The sequence below is a fragment of the Gobio gobio genome (assembly GCF_949357685.1).
Source record: "Gobio gobio genome assembly, chromosome: 25".
In the NCBI taxonomy this organism is placed as follows: domain Eukaryota; kingdom Metazoa; phylum Chordata; class Actinopteri; order Cypriniformes; family Gobionidae; genus Gobio; species Gobio gobio.
This window is the reverse complement of record NC_137121.1, coordinates 13310983-13328072: the sequence shown is the minus strand read 5'-3', so window position 1 is coordinate 13328072 and position 17090 is coordinate 13310983. Positions and strand designations below refer to the sequence as shown.

At 37.4% G+C, this 17090-nt stretch overlaps 2 protein-coding genes across 3 annotated transcripts; one reads left to right on the top strand and one right to left on the bottom strand.

Annotated features, from left to right (window-relative positions):
* Positions 1-683: 683 nt before the first annotated feature.
* On the bottom strand, positions 684-8847 carry ap3s2 (adaptor related protein complex 3 subunit sigma 2). The gene is made up of 6 exons (XM_079808697.1): positions 8679-8847; positions 8132-8223; positions 7890-8001; positions 6400-6471; positions 5325-5432; positions 684-1670 (listed from the first exon to the last, which is right to left on the bottom strand). Exons 1-6 carry the CDS (start codon positions 8745-8747, stop codon positions 1545-1547), a joined length of 579 nt encoding a protein of 192 aa, XP_079664823.1. The 5' UTR covers positions 8748-8847; the 3' UTR covers positions 684-1544.
* Positions 8848-9209: 362 nt separating this feature from the next.
* cUnh11orf24 (chromosome Un C11orf24 homolog) lies at positions 9210-16509 on the top strand. Of its 2 annotated transcripts, XM_079808834.1 has the most exons (6): positions 9210-9459; positions 9611-9647; positions 10003-10043; positions 10688-10864; positions 13491-13616; positions 14956-16509. In XM_079808834.1, exons 4-6 carry the CDS (start codon positions 10717-10719, stop codon positions 15828-15830), a joined length of 1149 nt encoding a protein of 382 aa, XP_079664960.1. In that variant the 5' UTR covers positions 9210-9459; positions 9611-9647; positions 10003-10043; positions 10688-10716; the 3' UTR covers positions 15831-16509. The 2 variants fall into 2 exon arrangements, with proteins under 2 accessions (XP_079664960.1, XP_079664959.1); XM_079808833.1 differs by lacking the exon at positions 9611-9647 and having other exon boundaries at positions 9220-9459.
* Positions 16510-17090: the final 581 nt, after the last annotated feature.

Genomic DNA, 17090 nt, shown 5'->3' with positions numbered 1-17090 from the left:
AACTGCTGGTACAGACACTTAAGTGCTGGTGTAACTGTTAAAGGATAACTACATGTCACTGACATCCAACTATACAGTTTAAGTGGAAAAAATACAGTTTAACTTTAGTTTAACTAAATTACCTTGCAGTTACAGGAGCAAAGGATGGGATTAGTAACAAATGAACTTATAAAAATACCTCCCTCTGTAGTCCTCAGGCTGGACTTTAAACTGCAATTCCCAAAAATTGTAAAAATTAAATGATGAGTTTGGCCTTTGGAATATGTTTCTTTTTTTTATGGTCGAACATTGTACCAGGGATAGTGTTTATTATTAGGATTAGCTTCTCAATAACAATAGTTGGACCTTTCATTTGTAAATGCACAGGTGTAATGATTATCAGTTTTCACGATATCTCCCCATCATATTAATTATATCAGCTATAAATGAGGTATTCAACAAAAGCAGCAGACGCCATAAAACTCACCTTAGCAATCTCAAAGTTTTAATGTTGTCTAATTTTATTTGACATGTCATAAATTACCTATAACAGGCAATTTTAGGCAAAAAGAAAAAATTTGTTTTTTATATATATATATATATATACTAATATATATATACATACATACATATATATTTGTGAAATATTTGTCTCATTAAAGCAGTGATTTCCCCTTTCTCTGAAAATTATCTTTTTTCTTTTTAAATTGATAAACATGAAATCTAGTCTTGCTATTAAACATTCAAAAGAAAGAGTCTTAGGTACAAGTTGACTCGATGACTTCAGATATCATCTGATGGCTCTTGACCTTTGATAGTCTGCTGTCTTCAAAGATAACGGTATATGATATCAGAGATTTCTAGATATGCTATCCCTTTTTTTCCGACTATATGATGTAAATGCTATCTTTGAACTCATTTTTTGTTGACCACACCTTTAAGGACTTGTTTCCAATGCAATAAAGTTGATTTTATAACACTGCAAACTCACGGTGAAACCATCAATGCAACCATGATTTGTCAAAAATATGCTGACATAATGTCATACATGAAACAGACCTTGCACCATGATTGTTATATTTTTAGAGGCAATAAATAAAAATATTCCAACTGGCGACACCGCTGATACATTCTGTAAATCAGGAAAAAAAAACTCTCGAAAATTAAAAAAAAAAAAGCACAATTTTAAGAAAAACGAGACCTGATTCTGGACAAACACATTTTAATGATATAGTATAGTATAACATTAAATATAAATTATTAATGTGTAACATTTATAGTTTTAGTAGTTGGTCTGTTGGCAGAACTTACACATTAGTATCATGAAATGTTGCTACATTACAGAGAAAATACAAAACAACACAAAACTGGAACACCGGATTGTCTACAAACCAAAGTCTGAAATGAAAGGTACGTTGTATATGATTGGACCCTGTAGTGTGCTTTGGATATGTAAGAGTCCTCATGTGACGGTCAATCATGAGTCCATAAATGGCATTAGGGAGACAGCATCTATGGCAATGAATGTCAACAATAACAACAACAAAAAAACAACTATCAGACACTCAAAACGGGGAGAGACTGGGCACTTTTATATTGATGTCCCCGATATTGATGTTACGGGGTATTTCAGGAAGGTTCATATTTTTCACAGCAGAAACAGCTCGTGCTGGTGCTGCAGACAGACCACCCTGCCAAAAACACAACAAAAATAATTCATCACTATTATTTAGTGCAGATTAACACGTCGGTGTATAATATTTATTTTAAAAAAAAATATTGTATTATCAAGAAAGATCTATAGGCTACTCTTTAGTCTATAAATAAAGTACATTTATTATCAATCTTTTTTTTTATGTTTTTAACTTCTCTTTATACTAAAACATTTACCTACAACCTCAAAAATCTAGTTCTCTCTTGAACTATCATACTGCAAATATTCAGCATTAAATTGAATCCCAAACTCGGCCCATAAACAAAATCCTGTGACCCAATACAATCAGTCCAGTGGAAATTTTAAGTATTTTTTTCACCCAAACATGAAAATTCTGTCATTACTCACCCTGTTGTCGTTCTTTCCTTTATCTTCAGAAGACAAATTAAGATCTTTTTGATGAAATCGGAGCACTTTCTGTCCCTCCAGACAGCTACACAACTACATTGATGCTTCAAAAAATTCATAGAGATCGTAAAACGAATCCATATGAATTGAGCTGTTTAGTCCAAATTTTCTGAAGAGACACAATCACTTTATATGATGAACAGATTGAATTTAGGCTTTTATTCACATATAAACATTCATCAACTCACACATCAGTTGAGGTAAAATGAAGCTCAAGCATGTTCGCTTGATATGCAAGAACCGATGAGGTTCATTCTCGTGTTAAGCAGAACTTTTGAGTTTCTGCAAGAACCAATGAGATTCATTCTCGTGTTATGCAGAACTTTTGAGTTTCTTCAAGAACCAATGAGATTCATTCTCATGTTATGCAGAACGTATGAGCTTCTTCAAGAACCAATGAGGTTCATTCTCGTGTTAAGCAGAACTTTTGAGTTTCTTCAAGAACCAATGAGATTCATTCTCGTGTTATGCAGAACTTTTGAGTTTCTTCAAGAACCAATGAGATTCATTCTCGTGTTATGCAGAACGTATGAGTTTCTTCAAGAACCAATGAGATTCATTCTCGTGTTATGCAGAACGTATGAGTTTCTTCAAGAACCAATGAGATTCATTCTCGTGTTATGCAGAACGTTTGAACTTCAGCTAGAACCAATGAGATTTATTCTAATGTTATGCAGAACGTATGAGCTTCTTCAAGAACCAATGAGATTCATTCTCGTGTTATGCAGAACGTTTGAGCTTCTACAAGAACCAATGAGGTTCATTCTCATGTTATGCAGAACGTTTGAGCTTCCACAAGAACCAATGAGGTTCATTCTCGTGTGTTACGCAGAACGTTTGAGCTTCCACAAGAACCAATGAGGTTCATTCTCGTGTGTTACGCAGAACGTTTGAGCTCCACAAGAACCAATGAGGTTCATTCTCGTCTGTTACGCAGAACGTTTGAGCTCCACAAGAACCAATGAGGTTCATTCTCGTCTGTTACGCAGAACGTTTGAGCTTCAGCAAGAACCAATGAGGTTCATTCTTGTGTTATGCAGAATGTTTGAGCTTCTTCAAGAACCAATGAGGTTCATTCTCGTGTGTTACGCAGAATGTTTGAGCTTCCACAAGAACCAATGAGGTTCATTCTCGTGTGTTACGCAGAATGTTTGAGCTTCCACAAGAACCAATGAGGTTCATTCTCGTGTGTTACGCAGAACGTTTGAGCTTCCACAAGAACCAATGAGGTTCATTCTCGTGTGTTACGCAGAATGTTTGAGCTTCCACAAGAACCAATGAGGTTCATTCTCGTGTGGTACGCAGAACGTTTGAGCTTCCACAAGAACCAATGAGGTTCCTTCTCGTGTGTTACGCAGAATGTTTGAGCTCCACAAGAACCAATGAGGTTCATTCTCGTCTGTTACGCAGAACGTTTGAGCTTCCACAAGAACCAATGAGGTTCATTCTCGTGTGTTACGCAGAATGTTTGAGCTTCCACAAGAACCAATGAGGTTCATTCTCGTGTGTTACGCAGAACGTTTGAGCTTCCACAAGAACCAATGAGGTTCCTTCTCGTGTGTTACGCAGAATGTTTGAGCTCCACAAGAACCAATGAGGTTCATTCTCGTCTGTTACGCAGAACGTTTGAGCTTCTTCAAGAACCAATGAGGGTCATTCTCGTGTGTTACGTAGAACATTTGAGCTTCAGCAAGAAGCAATGAGGTTCATTCTCGTCTGTTACGCAGAACGTTTGAGCTTCTTCAAGAACCAATGAGGGTCATTCTCGTCTGTTATGCAGAACATTTGAGCTTCCACAAGAACCAATGAGGTTCATTCTCGTGTGTTACGTAGAACGTTTGAGCTTCAGCAAGAACCAATGAGGTTCATTCTCGTGTTATGCAGCACGTTTGAGTTCCCGCAAGAACTAATGAGGTTTGTTCTCGCGTGTCAAGCAGGTTCGGTAAAGCTTCTGTTTATGTTCGCTGATCAATGTTTATATGTGAATAAAAGCCTAAATTAAATATGTTCATCTTATAAAGCAATCAAGTTTTCAGATCATTTTGACTAAACAGCTCAATTCATATGGATTAGTTTTACAATCTCTATGAACTTTTTGAAGTGTCAATGTAGTTGTGTAGCTGTCTATGGAGGGACAGAAAGCACTCAGATTTCATCAGAAAGATCTTCACTTGTGTTCCGAAGATGAACGACATGAGGGTGAGGTAAATAATGACAGAATTTTCATGTTTTGGTGAACTAACCTTTAAGGCAAAACCCAGCACAAAACATGATATAATACAAATAAAATAAACAAATATGTAAATTATAATATATTTTACATTATATTGAAAAATAGTTTTTTTTTTTTTCAGATATTTCAAACACAAACCAGAAGTTATACAGGAGAACCTGGTCCTAACAGACCTGTTAAATACTACATTTTAGGTCAAAGTACATAGTGGATGTCATGAAACGCCACCATCACGTTTCTAGTGTCTTTAACTAAACATCATAAATGGATGTTTCTTTGTTCTAAGCCATGTGCTTATTTTAACCTCTTCCTTTTATGCATAAGAGTGCGTCAAGTGTTGTCAAACATTATTGATCGCTTCAACTCGAGATAAGATATCAGGTGACCGTGAATCACTGATATCTGACACTTTTCACTATTACATGATATAATTTTAGGCCGTTCACATGATGTGCCGTTACGACTAAGAAAATTGCAGGAAAAAGAAAGTGATACTAATAAAGACAGATATACAAAATGTCTTTTGAGATGATATTCATATTTGTAGAGTTTAACATGCATTCCTAAGGCTCTGGGAAGTAAAAAATAAAATGTATGTGTACAATACTAAATATTTAACATTATCGATATGACTGTATTAATGCTGTTGTATGAGAACTGAACTGAGCTGGATGATGAGAATTTTTTTGCAGAACTGCTTTATAGATAAAATGAAACTGAACTGACTTCAGCTCAACAACTTCCGAAATGCATATTTTTTCCTATAATCACTGTAAAGCTGCTTTTTTAAACAATCTGTATTGTATAAAGTGCTATATAAATACAGGTGACTTTATTTGAATACTATTTAACCTGTTGTTTTGTTTTTTACATTTTTGTTAAAAATGTGCCTACATATTTGTCACATTAAACTAAACAAAGATGTTTGTATGAACTTATTTCAGCTGAACTGGAGTGACTCCCGGTTGCTCTATGTAAATGCGGACTCACCTCCGATTTCTCCATTCTATTCTGCAGCTCCACTTGGGCGACGATTTCATTCATGTTAGTTTCCAGAACCATCCCGCCCATGACAACTTCCTGGAGAATGTAATGGACCTGAAAAAAAACACACACAAAAAAACTTAAACCTACAAGACTATGAGAATCCAGTTTATGCACAGAATGTTTTTGATTCACTAAAAAGAACTGGTTCATAAGAATCATTTGTTTGTGAATCGGACAGACCGACAGGTGTGTTGGACAGACCGATCGGTGTATGACATCAAAGTACCATGACAGCAGTACGGTATTGTGCTGTAAGGCTTTTTTAATCTCATCACATTTAATTCAGACTGTAAACTTGACTTATTTAAAATCAATACTTTTACACAACGCCATAAACAGCTCAGTTGAGTGAATCAGAGCATGAAACAGGACTGGACCATAACCCTAAAAATGCACACAAGCACAGGACTACTGATGCGCATTATCAAACATGTTCACCTGGCAAATTCAGCAACAAATGTATCAAGTTACCGTAAAGCCATAGCTACATTATCATTTCCCAGTCATTTCTCTCACTCATAAAACAATATTACTGAGTAGATAACAAATGAAGCCAGCATAGTGCACACTTCTACAATGAATGCATTTTACAATGGTGCCATAATCCAATAGGCCATTATCAGAAAGGATGTTCTGACAAGAATATAACCTTTCCTTGACATGATGGATCGAATTATTCATCCTCTAATCTAATGGACATTTAAAAATTAAACATTAAAAAAAAGTAGTCTCATCGCTTCATTAAATTAAGGTTGAACCACTGGACGATTTTAACTTTACTACCTTTTTGGGCCTTCAAAGAGTTAATTAAATAGCTGTCTATGGAGAGAGATTTCACCAAATATCTTAATTTGTGTTCTAAAGATGAACGAAGGTCTTACGGGTTTGGAACGACATGAGGGTGAGTAATTTAATTTTTGGGTGAACTAACCCTTAAACAGCACCAAAGAACACTTTTTAGGTAAGCAAGGAGGTAAAAAGACCTCATGAAATGAACATCATACACCTGAAAACTGACCTTATCCATGTGAAAGATTAAGTCCAGTTCACACACATTCTCAAAGCACTTGTCCAGGGTTTCCACAAAGACCTGCATGATGAAATTATACACAATAGTGAATAACAACATGTTCTTTCACAGGGCTTTTCAAAAGACTTCCAACGTTTCGTGTTACATGAAACAAAAAGCAGCAAATCAACCACTCATGTAAAAAATACTGTGGTAGTAACATGGCATCAGATGGCAGTATTATATACTGAATGACTGGTATTTAAATAGTACATAAAGGTAATGTTAGTATTGTTCAGTGAGCATTAATGCATTCTGATATTAAAACAAGGGTTGTAAACTTAGCCTTTTCATTATGTATACCTTAAAAAACAACACTATATTGCCAAAAATATTGGGACACCCCTCCAAATCATTCACTTCCATGGCCACAGGTGTATAAAATCAAGCACCTAGGCATGCAGACGCTTATACAAACATTTGTGAAATAATGGGTCGCTCTCAGGAACTCAGTGAATTCAAGCGTGCTACCGTGATACCGTGAACAAAGTGGAAGCAATTGTGAACAACAGCAACTCAGCCACGAAGTGGTAGGCCACGTAAAATCACAGAGCGCGGTCAGCGCATGCAGAAGTGGCCAACTTTCTGCAGAGTCAATAACTGGCCTTCAGATTAGCTCAAGAACAGTGCGTAGAGAGCTTCATGGAATGGGTTTTCAAGGCCGAGCAGCTGCATCCAAGTCTTACATTACCAAGTGCACTGCAAAGCGTCGGATGCAGTGGACCACTGGACTCTGGAGCAGTGGAGAAATCTCTGGAGTGATGAATCACGCTTCTCTGTCTGGTAATCCGATGGACGAGTCAGGTTTTGACGGACTGCATTGTGCCAAGTGTAAAGTTTGGTGGAGGGGGGATTATGGTGTGGGGGTTGTTTTTCAGGTGTTTGGCTTGGCCCCTTAGTTCCAGTGAAATGAACACTTAATGCTTCAGCATACCAAGACATTTTGGACAATTTCGTGCTCCTAACTTTGTGGGAAAAGTGTTGCAACATGACTGCGCACCAGTGCACAAAGCAAGGTCCATAAAGACATGGATGAGTGAGTTTGGTGTGAAGGAACTTTTCCTGGCCTGCCTCAAGTCCTGACCTCAACCTGATAGAACACCCTTGGGATGAATTAGAGCAGAGACTCTGAGCCAGGCCTTCTCGTCCAACATCAGTGCCTGACATCACAAATGCGCTTCTAGAAGAATGGTCAAAAATTCCCATAAACACACTCCTAAACCTTGTGGAAAGCCTTCCCAGAAGAGTTGAAGCTGTTGTAGCTGCAAAGGTTGCTACAGATTAAGAATGGGATGTCATTCAAGTTCATGTGCATTTAAAGGCACGTATCCCAAAACTTTTGGCAATATAGTGTATGTAGGCAATATGGAAAACAACAAAAAAATACCCCCTTGTGGCTGTAAGCCAGTAATATAACATGATAATTGCAGTATGTTCACCTGTATGAGATCTAGAATCCCCAGCTCACTCTCTGATGAGTCCACGCAAAACACAAAGTACAGAGTGGCATAGTGTCTGTAGATCAGCTTATAGTCGGAGCCGCCAATCAAACTAAAATAAAGAGCAAAACAATAGTAAATAACCTTTGAGGGCATCCATCTTTATACAGTCATGAATACTGAAATATAGATGAAAATCATATCAGCAAGCCCTTATGTGCAAGTTAAAACCCTCCTGTCACCTTCCGCCCTCCAGGAAATTGCAGACATTATCGTCTCTTTTGGACACCAAATGAAAGGTCTCCCTAATGATCTGTTGCTGCATGTCTTCTGCCTGTGAACGAAACATGATAAACTGATTTAAAATTCATTTTATCCAAAATTTCTCACATAAACTCATTACATATTAAAAAATATACAGAGGAGAAAAGCAAACACTAGTAGTATACACCACAAATAAATGGTTTAATACTACATAACAGTGACTTTTATAAACATGATATAGTTATAATATTACATTTATAGAGTGGATGTCATATAGGCTACTAATAAGCACAAAAATGAGGAACTGACTTTCCAGTAAGAAGCTGGAAAAACAATCAGATACGAGAATATATTCCTTACTACGAAACATTTTTGACACAAATAACTTATCTAAAGCTAATACTGTATGGTTAACTACGAAACATTAAATAAATCACAATTAATTAAATTAATCTGCTGATAGTGTCTCAAGAATGGCAATAGCTGGCAAATGCAGTTTCAGTGTCTTTTATGCGCTTATCTTACAAAATATTGGTAGAATCTGATGAGCCTGGGTTTCCCATGGTTGTTAAAAATAAGAATAGCCTTGATCATCCTTGTTTTTTGTTTATTTTTATGTGGTTACTCGTTTTTAGCGAAGCTTAAGCTTGTCAATAAAAATTACTGTGGGTAACAGTTAACGTTACTTCCGTGCCTTAGGTTTTTTTCCATTATAAAAGTCCTCAAAAATAATTTAAACTCCAGACTTTCTACCAATATCATAGATATGCTAGTGGCATTCTTTCATCTTTATTTTTAATCGTTATTTTGTTCATTGTAAATTGCGAATACATATTTAGTCAGCGTTGTTTGCTAATAATTATATACATTTACATTACATGTGATCCCACTTTAGAAATTATCACTACCATGGTCGTTTTTAAAACGATTTTATGTCATTTAATTCTCCGTTAATCAATGTCCAGCTACGTACAATAAAATCAAATTGAATGATGGATTTATGAGTACCTTTATTTTGACGCCCTCACGTACCGCGACGTGACCCGGAAGTCCTGCATTTCCTCTTGTCGCATCACCCGTGTGTCGTGTCTGTCAGCTATCTGCTACTTACATAAACAGCCCGAATTAAAATATGAAACATTTGACAGGAGAGTGACAATAAACACACTGCATGAGGAATGAGACCGTATTCATTTGCGTGCTTCTGTACACTACGGTAAAGAGAGTGCTTTGGAAACGCTGCTGTTTACATCTAACACAAGCTGAGAGTGTTATTGGGTTAAAAAAAAAGCCTTGTATTTGTTTGGTAAGTGCATCCTCGTGAGCTTTCTTTATATTTGAAAATACTGCTTTAATAGCTATCACAGTTTTGTATTATAATTGTATTGTGGTATATGCAAGTGCATGTGTAATAAGACATTTTTGTAATTAGCGTAATATTTATATTTTGATTATAGGAAGATGGGTGTGTCTTTAAGAAAAATAAATCTAGATGTAAGTGAGTTAGAAAACACATGTTCCATTGTAAACAACAAAACAATGGTGTTGTTTGTGTCTGGTCACACTCTTCTTAACTGACCTACATTGCTCTAACAATGACTCTTAAGGTGTTAGTAACCATAATACACACAGATAAGAATTTTAGGTGTGATTTGTGAATCATACCAGCATGCAATTGTATATTAACCACCATTATGGTATATGTTTAATGACAACCAGCATCATGTGTGTCTTAACCATTTATTTAAATGGCTGCAATAAAGCATGAGGATTGTTATTTGGCAGTGACTTAACCCTGCTTGTTTTCAATAGTGTAGCTGCTTTATTTCTTGTCTGTGTTTTATTCCAGCTCAGGACAGACCATCCGTGAATAATCTGCTTCATCTCTGAGTGAGTTTCATTCCTTTGTTCAAGCCTCGATAGAAGTCATATGATCCATACATCCTGGAACGGGTTTAGTGAGCACTTCAGTGCTGTTTGCAGTTGGCGGCAGTAACCAGGCGCTCTGAGGGGTGTGGCAGAGATTTATTTGCTGCGCCCAAGACCTATTTATTCACTTTTGAAACTTCCTTATACCCATAACAGCCTGTATAAATGTAGTAGCAAATCAGTTCAAAACACATTTTTTTTTAGCACCTTCAAGAGATTAGACCTTATGTTTCTTTAAAATGGATGCATGCATGAATGACAAAGGTAACTGTATATTATGTTTGTTTTTATAGCACTTATGGTCTAGTCTTCGTTCAATAGGATTGTGAAACAGTCGTTTTGCAGGCAGACCAGAAGAAATTTCAAAATTTTCTCTTGTAGTGTTTTGGAATTTCTACTAGATGGCGCAATTGAATCACATTTATGTTAATTCTCACATTTCTCTGATACTCCTATCTATCTATCTATCTATCTATCTATCTATCTATCTATCTATCTATCTATCTATCTATCTATCTATCTATCTATCTATCTATCTATCTATCTAAGAAAATAATTGGGTTGAGTTAGTTTTTAATAAATCATTGCTTTTGTTTATCCCACAGATGTTGGGGATGTGACCTTCTCTCACAATATGATCATGACTGTCCACCCTGTCCTGGTCCTGCTGCCCATCCTTGGGCTCCTTGTGCTTCCATGTGCACCCATGCATTTAGCGAATGGCCTCAAGATAGTGGCTAATGTGACTGTGGATGATCCAGCGAATTGTACCACAAAACTTTGTAAGTCTATTTTTAGGGCATCTGAGATATCCTTTTGATTGATTTCTTTAAAATGCACTACAATTAATAATTTTTATGCATTTATCATTTATTTGTTTTCTGTTTTCATTCAAGTACTAACTGATAGCATGATGTTGTTTTTTTAAATTATTATTTTAGTTAGCATTTGCCAGAAATGCATGACACATCAGGGCTTTTATTATTTTATTTTTGCTGAATAATTTTTTTTAATGTCAATTATAATTTTTTTTTAAACAAAAATAAACTATTTAAAATATATTCATATAACCTAAAATAATATATAATATTACATGGATACAGTGTTTCACACACAACCTCATTGATGCAGGAATGATATTTTAAGAACTTTACCATGGCGTTATATCTACATCAGCAGAATTTGCTAGAGCAATATTCAGTATGTCTGCGAAAACAATGTTTAAATGGATAGTCGCCCCAAAATAAACATTTAATCACTAAACCGGTTTCTTCTGTGGAACGCAAAAGAGAATATTTTAAAGAACGCTGGGAACCAAACATTGACTATCATTGTATGGAGGAAGAAAAACACTTTTAAAATATCATCTTTTGCGTTCATCAGAAGTCAGTCAGTCATGCATGTTTTGGATCAACATGAGGGTGAGTAAATTATGACTTTGATGATGAATTTTCATTTTTGTTGCATGTGCATGATTAGCAAAGTTCAGTCTCGATAATGCCAGTAACATTTCTGTGGCCATCCATATTGTGAATCCCTACAAATGCATAAGACAAGCGGCAAAGTAAATTAACAGATTTGTTTGATTCTGTTAAATCAGCCAGTTTTCTTTTTCTTTGCATTTCATTCTCAAGCCCTCAAAGAAACAATCTCTGTTTTACCTTCAGAGATGAAACCGGGTACCTGTGGAACATCTTATTTTATTTTTTTTAAAGTAAAGCCATATGTTTTGTTTTCTCTTTTTATACATCACGTCTTTCCCTTGAAGAACGTACACTTTCAAAGAGGGCCATGTGTTTTGCATTTAAGATGAAAGCGAGGCCTGGGCTGGCTGTTCTGCTTATGCGCCAGGCACTGCTTCAGCGGGCCGTACCCTTCTACATGCTGTCTTTTTTTTCTTTTTTTTTTAATCAAATCACTTTCTTTTCCCCTCCTCTTGCTTTGGCCACACACGTTGAACTTGACAATCTCACCACCTCTGTAAACACGCAGACAGCCGAAATGACCCCGGGGCACACTGGCTTTGTGTTTGTGGGTAGAGCGGCTGGCCCTGCCCCCGCCCAATAACACACACGTACACAGTTGGTATTGAGTTTCCATCACGTTAAGCATATGGAGATCGAAAGCAAGGTCAGAATCGCCACCGCCATCTGGAAGTCTGAAATGTTTGGAATGATGGGGAGCTATAATAAGCATTCCACATTCCAGCGCAGGGAACGGTGTGTTTTCGACACGTCAAAGACCAGACGTACTATGTAGTGACCAGTGGCGACTGCAAAAATCTTGCCAGGTCCTCTACGACTTCACACCGGACTCCATTCGCCTTTGGTTTCATGAGTTTTCTGCTTTGAACAGCTGGAGAAGTGTTTAAAAGGGGAAAAAATGCACGCGATGCAGCTGGCCTGTCGATTTAGTGTGTCAACGCTGACCAAGAGATGATTCAACCTGGGATTTTTCACCTCGCCGAGGTTGATTATTGATTCACCTGGAGCTTTAAACGCTGGATGAGTGTCCGTTGGTTCGGTCCAAAAAGGGAAATGGGGGCATTTTGGAGCATTCTGCGGTGCCAGCGCAAGCAAATTCTTTATAGCCCCGTTGGTCCTGCCGTGCTGCAGCCACCTGGTTAAGTAATCAGGGGAAGTGGGAATAAGGGAAAGAGTGGAGACGGATGTGGAGGTTGAGGTGTGCTGTACCTAACGCACACATGGCTGCTGGGAGGGGATCAAAGAGCGGTGCGGCAAGGCCTGTTTTTCCTCCCAGACGTTGCTCGTTCCTGAAGACTGCAGAGCTCAGGATCTGCAGTTTGACATCCAGTAATGAGCATTCAGGGAATGTCTCTGTCCCAATGAAAACAACTGAGGTTGATGAGTCACAGATTACACTGTTCATTTTATTTCACATTTTAGAGCAGGCTGTAAAATATTTGGCCTTGACACTCTAAAAACACACTTTAGAAACTTAGCTTGGGTTATTTGTCCTCTTAAATTTGGATTGTGGTAGCACGGTGTCCGTTTTATATATTGAGATATTCTGAGGATTCTATTCTGGGAATGTCCAAATTGATGTAATATTGGTGTCATATACTGTATGTTTCAGTTTTTCATTTCTTGTGCATATATGTTTGATTCAGTAACTTTACCTCCTGTTTTGGAAGGATTCAGACTGTTATTTAAAAATGGGTAAATCATGAGTCTTTTTGAATTATTTGTTCAGAACTTTTGTTTGTGAATTTGACTACAGGTGTTTTTTTTTTTTATAGCACATCATTCAATTCAGTCTGTAAACTCGCATCCACAATTCTGGTAGAATATGGTTTATTTTGCTGTGGCACTGATTTTGAATTCAATCGAAATTGACTGCAAACAAGCTTAATTTTATTGTTGATTTTGTTTGTTCTTCATTTTTCAGGTCCTCTAAATGAATCCTGTTTGAAGGCCATTATAAATGAAAAACACTCTCTGTGTTTCCTGATCAGCTGCCCAAATAATACCCAGAAGTCTTGTGAAGATGTCAGGAATTTCGACGATCTGTTAGGTGTGAGCACAACTGCTAATACCTTTCCTTGGTTTGTCTGAATTTGTGTTGGTATACGTTTGTGCTGTCATCTTTTGTAAATATTTTATTTTTGTTCAGTAACTTTACCTTTTATTTTGGAATGATCCGTTACACTGATTCAAAACAGTAACTTGTGAGTCTTTCTGAATTATTAAAGGGTTAGTTCACCCAAAAATGAAAATTCTGTCATTAATTACTTACCCTCATCTCGTTCGACACCCGTAAGGAAATCAAATGAAGATATTTTAGTTGAAATCCGATGGCTCAGAAAGGCCTCCATTGGCACAATGCACTGTACACTCTCAAGACCCATAAAAGGTACTAAAGACGTCGTTTTCAAAGTCCATCTCATTACAGTGGTTCTACAATAACTTTATGAAGCGACGGGAATAGTTTGTGCGCAAAAAAATCCTAAATAACGACTTGTATAGTTATGACCGATTTCAAAACAAGGCATCATGAAGCTTCGAAGCGTTATGAATCAGCGAGTCGAATCATGATTCGAGTGTCAAACCGGCAAACTGCTGAAATCACGTGACTTTGGCGATCCAAACCGCTGAATCGACTCACTGATTCATAACGCTTCATGATGCTGCGTTTGGAAATTGGTCATCACTTTATTAAGTCGGTATTTGGGTTTTTGCATACAAAAACTATTCTCGTCGCTTCATAAAGTTATTGTAGAACCACTGTAGTGAGATGGACTTTGTAACGACGTCTTTAGTACCTTTTATGGGTCTTGAGAATGTAAAGTGCATGTGCCAATGGAGGCCTTTCTGAGCCATCGGATTTCAACTAAAATATCTTCATTTGTGTTCCGAAGATGAACGAAGGTCTTACGGGTGTCGAACGACATGAGGGTAAGTAATTAATGACAGAATTTTAATTTTTGGGTGAACTAACCCTTTAATAAAAGGAATTGATTCATAAGAGTCATTTGTTTGTCTTTTTTTTTAATTAATGTATGTGCTGGTTCTTTTTAAAGAATCTCTAGAATGATGTAGTCCAATTTACACACATTACTCTTTAGAATCTTTTTTCCGTGAATCAGATTACACCGAACTACACTCAACAGAATGTTTTCTTACTATTATTTCATCACATTTGGTTCACAACTCAAAATTATTTATTTTGCTGTGGTCCTGGAGATTCAGCAACTAGCATCATGCCAATGACTTTTGCACAATCCAAAAAAAATGTTTTTATAACAAGAGGAAATCTAGTTAATAAATGTAATTGTGTTACAAAGATTTGCAATAACTTGTACCAGAATATCAGCCATGTCAACCATTTACTAACTCAAACTTTGTTTTTGCAGAGTCTGTGGACAATAGTCAGACTGGTGATTCAGTGCTTCCCCAACAGTCTTCTGGCGCCAAATCCTCCCAATCTTCAGACAATTCTTCATCTGATATCACACAAACATCGGCCTCTGAAGCTAACGTCTCCATCTCCAGGACTTCCACTTTACGAAATGATTCAGCGACTATAGCGTCCACCAACCAACTAACAACTCAACCAACCTCAAAAGAGAACGCCACCACAGCTGATGCAGTGCCAAAACCAGAGATCAAAACAACATCAGCCATGACAACAACCATTCCAACAACATCAGCCATGACAGCCATTCCAACAACACCAACCATTCCAACACCACCAGCCATGACATCCACCACCACAACTACACCCATACCAACCACAACCAACCCTAAACCATCTTCAACTACCAGCACAACCACCACCTCCACAACAGTTGCACAAACCATAATTCCAAAACAGCCACCTTCACCTTCAGGGACCAACTTGTCCGTCAGCATCTCACCATTAGTGCCTAAAACACTTCCATTCAATTCTTCCACTAAACCAGTACAAACTTCTCCCATTCCAACATCCTCAGATGAGAAGCCAATGCCAACCACGCCAAAAACCTCAACGAGCCCCTTAGTAGTTGCACCAACACTGCCTAAGGACATTCCCAAAAGGGACCAAGCCATTGTTGAGGTGGCCGGAGACCCTTTGACCAGCCACCTGTTGAACACAAGCTCTCTGCTGGCCGTTCTTCTGTTCGGCCTCCTCTTTTTCGTGGTCACAGTGGCGCTGTTTCTCAAACAAGCGTACGAGAGCTACAAGCGAAAGGACTACACTCAGGTCGACTATCTCATCAATGGAATGTACTCCGATTCGGGGGTCTGACCGGGATTGAGTTGTTTACATTTCAGTGTATTTACGTTTGGTAGCAGATTGACTTTGGTTCGAGACCCCTTGGTAGCACTCCCTCGCATTTCAAACGCTCGAAAGCCCTGTAGTTATGGGAATCCAGCTGGTGCTCGAGTGAGTTGGTGTGACATGCATCTTTTGTTTCTATGCAGATTTAGCTTCCACATAATTCTTGGCACATGGGGCTGAAGCCTTAGTATTAACTTAGCCCTCAACCTTCGTTTAACGAATGTCATTATAAGGGATTCATAGTGCAATATTTGGAAATATTTTGTCTAATCTGTCATGTTCAGTGTTGCATCTGCAGCTCTTGAGTTGGCTGCAATAATTGCCTTTTTATGTTTGTCGGAACGGTTCAGGAACATACAAAGAATTATTAATGAATGCCTTTTTTTTTTGTTTTTTCTTCTTCTTTTTGTGTGAGTGAGGAATAAATGCCAAACCAGGAATTGTGGCACAGAAGCACATTATTGTAAAGCCAAGGGAATAACTCAGCCATTGTGTATTTAGTGTCTGGAACAAAGAACAGATGATGATCATGTTAGTTGAGGATCAGAGGAAGGTATGAACTAAGAGTTTGATATGTGCCAAATTGATTTTGTAAGTCTTAATAGCTGCACTGTTAAAAAGATGTATAATAAAGAACTTACTTTGCACTCTGTCTTTTTTATTGTGTGAATTAGATCTTCACTTTGATTCATGTAGTATAGGTAAAATCTGTGTACCAGTGTCCGCTTATTTTTTTTTTTACTTCCATCATCAGTGAGCTCATTTCCCTCCACTTAATATATTCTATTAAGGATATAGTTCGCCCCTCAAAATTTAAATGGTCTCTTTAGTTACACGTCATGAAAAACCGAGCAGTAGGCTCAGGGGCGCTGGCTAAGGGGGGAAAAGTTAGGATGATTCTAAGGGCCCCTGCACTTTTGGGGCCCCCAGAGATTGGTTTTATTAGTAGTACTAGTACTAATGTAATAGAAATTATAAATGAATAATCTATCAAAGAGTTACAAATATAACAATTACAGCTTATTTCTGCCTTTCCGGCCAAATCCAGCAAAACGCTCCACTCCTGTTTACGCTCATGTGTAAAACAACATTTGCTCAAACCCACTCCAACATGAAATTTCTGTGTACTGGAGGCTACTATACTTGTTGTAGCCATTAAGAAAAGGTATTTAGTTTTATATTTATGTTTAAATATAATGTTATTTTTTATGTCTATGTTGATTATGA